Raw genomic sequence first — 3,558 nt, 5'->3', positions numbered from 1 at the left:
CAGGAGGGCGTAACCCCAACAAAGGTCACAAGAAAGGCAATAAATCACTTACGGGTCGTCTCAGAAACTCAAAACTTTATTCACCTGTCTTGGTTACTGTATTTTCTAACAGCAAACATAGTTTTGTAATCGTTTGTAACAGACAATTCATAAGCAGCTGTATTAGACATGCAGCATTTCGTTGATAGTTGAAAGCAGAGACTAACGACACGTGTTCTAGAACTAATGTAGTATAGGTCGAACTTTTGGTACGCTCCTTTGGGTATTGAATATCTGAGGCTGGTTAATGATTAAATAACGTCTGGGTGCGACAATACTGTGCCTTCTTGACCGGAGACATGATGCTTTTTTTTAAATTTTTCACATTTATTTTTGCAAAACCGGTTATGTAACAAAACAAGCCAATCAGTTAAAGGGAACTTCTCCAACAGCTGGGTACCTGGTCAAACATTGCAGTCTGGCCAGAACATGTCGCCCTGGAACATATTTGATAACAACGTTGATAATAACTTTTTTTCATTTTTTTAAAGATTAGTAACAAAAAAATAAGGTACGGAACCAGTTTAGTACCTTTTTGCTTTAACGTTATGGAATGGCGTTGGCATTCTCTGTTCGATTTGTCACGCCTCAAGATAAAGACAACGTAACTTTTGCTTCATTCAAAAACACCATCTATACTGCATGTATGAATCAAACCGTGGTATGGTAGTCTATAATGTTCAGACTATCTTCAAATTGTTGCTCTGAGAGCTCATGAAAGGTGTAACATGTCGGTGGTTGTGGTCTCTCGTGACGCAATTTACTCTCCCTTCTCGTGCGTCTCCCGGCGCTCCTCCTTGCCGAGTTTACCTGCTGGCTCCATCCACACGGGGCTGGCGGGGCGGCCGAAACGCTTGGCCTTGTCTACGGTGGCTCGCACCTTCTCCTGTATGGAGGAGAAACAGGAATAAAATCATGTCACATAGGCCAGCCACAGCCCTTTGGTTACGGTGGTGCGATATCGATGTAAAATTATAAACATCTCTTTACGCTTTTATCCTGTGTATTATTTTGCGGACAAACACTGTAATGACAGTTCTGTGTTTGTCTATAACACCCAAGGACGATAGGGCGTAGGGGTTATGTTTTTCACAGGCAGAAAATAATTCTAGTATGTACCTGGCGTCTCTCCGCGGCATCAGCCTGACGTGCCTGCAGCGCCTCCACTGTGGCCTTCTTTGCCACACGTGCCCGACGCTTCTCCATGCGGGCCTCCATGCGCCTCCTCTTCTTGTTCTCGCGTGTAGCGATGACGGCGTCCGTCTCGCTCATTGTCGGCTTGATGAAGAAAGCGGTTGACTTTGCTTCACACGGCTTCTTTGTCGCCTTCCTAGCGGCCTGGTTAGCCAATTTCCGGGATCTCTTGGCCAGAATGTCCTACATTAATCAATACAAAATCATTAATGATGAGTACTTGTCTCAAACTTTCCTTTCCTTTTGTTCTTGCATTGGTCTGTCAATCCTTCCATCTAACTTTCCACCCATTCACATTCTTCTATTTACGTTATTTTTACAACACATACTAGTACTCCAAGGTAAACTTACCCGTCTGCGCTCGTCTGCCTCATTCAACTGCGTCCGCAGTTCGTTTGGGGTTTCGGCGATTCTCTTCTTCACCATCTCCCGCCTCTCCTCCATTTTGCGATCCAACTTCTCCAGCCTGACTGGGCGGCGCGGGGGCGCGCTGTTCGTCTCGAACGCCGAGGCGATCTTCGGGTCCGCCACCTCAAAGGCCACGGATGTCGGCTGGCATTTAATCGGAATCACTCCCGCCTGTCGCAGGTCGGCTAGTACGTCGTCCGACGACTTGGTAGACCTGGCTTGGGACAGCGGAGCCTGCACTACTTGCGCGAGGAATACTTCTGGAATAAACGGAAACTTAACGGCATGCACAGTCGGCCATGAAGCAGCAAAGTCAAGAGAAGAGTGGAATCAACAGACTTGGTTATGCCGATTGAGTTAAAAAGACATGAATGGCAAAAGCTATTTTGTTTCTCTTTCATAAAAACATGGCGGTATTACACTCATGAAGTGTCCTGCTGTATGTTACCTTCCGGTAACGCGGTGAGCGCTTTGAGAGGCGGCGAAGAATTCAAGGGCTACTACGTGTATCAGAATCCGGTAGCAAAACTGCCAAAAGACGTCCGTGTCACTTACCGTCATTCCCCCTGTCCATAGACATGTCCTGTGGCTCAGATGACTCCTTCGGTCCATCATCTACTCCTTTTCCAGCTGGTGTGACTTTATTGGTTTTGATAAGAGAGCAACAGCTCAGAATATTCATAATAGTTTCCCACATGGCGTCTTGTTAGGACGACTTTTCGCGGGGAAATGTGGTCAGTGGAACGTTGTTGTTCTAAACAGCGCTTAGAGACAGAGAGACGTCACAAACGGTGGGCATCGTGGATGATTCGAACATGCATAACGGGGGTGTCAGGTTCACGAGATGGTTTGATATGGGACTTGATAACAATCAACTGGAGTTAACAAATACACAAATGTTCGTTTGTGGTTCTTCGACGTTCAAAGATGGTCAATTTCTTCCAGGTAGTTCTATGCCATTGACGGATTAAGTTACAATCTGGGGCTCCTGATAATAACATATCATATCATATAATATCATATCATAACGTATCTTTTATTGCCGTCATTTCGATACCTCTGCTTTACTCTGTAGCATACGATTGAACTTGCTAAACGCGACTGGGACCTGCAGCCGGCCGGGTGTAGTTCTTTTTTTTTTAAACTCTTTCTTTTTATTGATATTTTCACATATATATTGGACAGAAAGTATGGCATGTATACAAAATAAAGAAACACATGTGTAAACCACAAAAGTAAAACACAAAAACAGGAGACAATGGTGTATGATCATTATAAGTGATGAGGAACCCTAGAAATAGCAAACTATTAAAGAAACTAAGTTGAAAGGACACTATAAAGTTTACCCCATTTTGTAAACAAAAAATGTTATATGATTTGTCCTTTAGCCATGTAAATATTTCGTTTCGTTTTCTGCGGTCGCCCAACCCATTACAATTAAAGCTACAAATATTAACTTTTGGTGATGTCATAAATGCCAAGGGAAGAAAATGGGTTTCTAAAGATTTCAAATAGGGGAAGACGACCGCAGAAAGTAAAATAGACAATAAAGGAATAGTGGTTCATATTAGTAATTACATAACAAGGGTTCCTCATGATTAATAACAACAAAGAGAATATCCAAATAATCATATCCAGCTTAGAACTTAACGATACGAAAAACATCATGCCATACACATAAAGATAAACATCAAGCTTAGAACATGAAATGACGAGATACTTCGAGCCATGAATGAAAACAAAAGATAGATAACAGAACATTTCTTGCTTATAAAGCCAAAGTAAAGTCAACTAAATATTAACAAGCCACCAAGGTAAGTTGGTATAGATTTGTGGTCATACATTCATCCGCTCCATTCATTACCATCAGTTAAATCCACACCAAAACAAAATGTTATAACAAAAGTAAATTATAAG

General features: G+C 42.5%; 1 protein-coding gene across 3 annotated transcripts in view; it reads right to left on the bottom strand.

Moving 5' to 3' along the window:
- Positions 1-535: 535 nt before the first annotated feature.
- The window catches only part of LOC109471039 (trichohyalin-like), a 4,362-nt gene continuing 1,339 nt past the window's right edge, over positions 536-3,558 (bottom strand). Inside the window, exons 1-3 of one of the 3 annotated variants that reach the window (XM_019770218.1) lie at positions 1,585-1,726; positions 1,159-1,416; positions 536-925 (exon numbers count right to left, since the gene is read on the bottom strand). In XM_019770218.1, the coding sequence (XP_019625777.1) occupies positions 800-925; positions 1,159-1,416; positions 1,585-1,677 (477 nt within the window). In that variant the 5' untranslated portion in view covers positions 1,678-1,726 and the 3' untranslated portion in view covers positions 536-799. Of the gene's footprint in view, positions 926-1,158; positions 1,417-1,584; positions 1,727-3,558 lie in introns of those variants that run through there. The other 2 variants (XM_019770217.1, XM_019770216.1) reach the window with 2 other exon arrangements.

Source organism: Branchiostoma belcheri, unplaced genomic scaffold (assembly GCF_001625305.1).
Source record: "Branchiostoma belcheri isolate BF01 breed outbred unplaced genomic scaffold, Haploidv18h27 scaffold24, whole genome shotgun sequence".
Taxonomy (NCBI): Eukaryota; Metazoa; Chordata; class Leptocardii; order Amphioxiformes; family Branchiostomatidae; genus Branchiostoma; species Branchiostoma belcheri.
The sequence above is the reverse complement of the archived record's forward strand: the minus strand, read 5'-3'. Positions and strand labels throughout refer to the sequence as shown.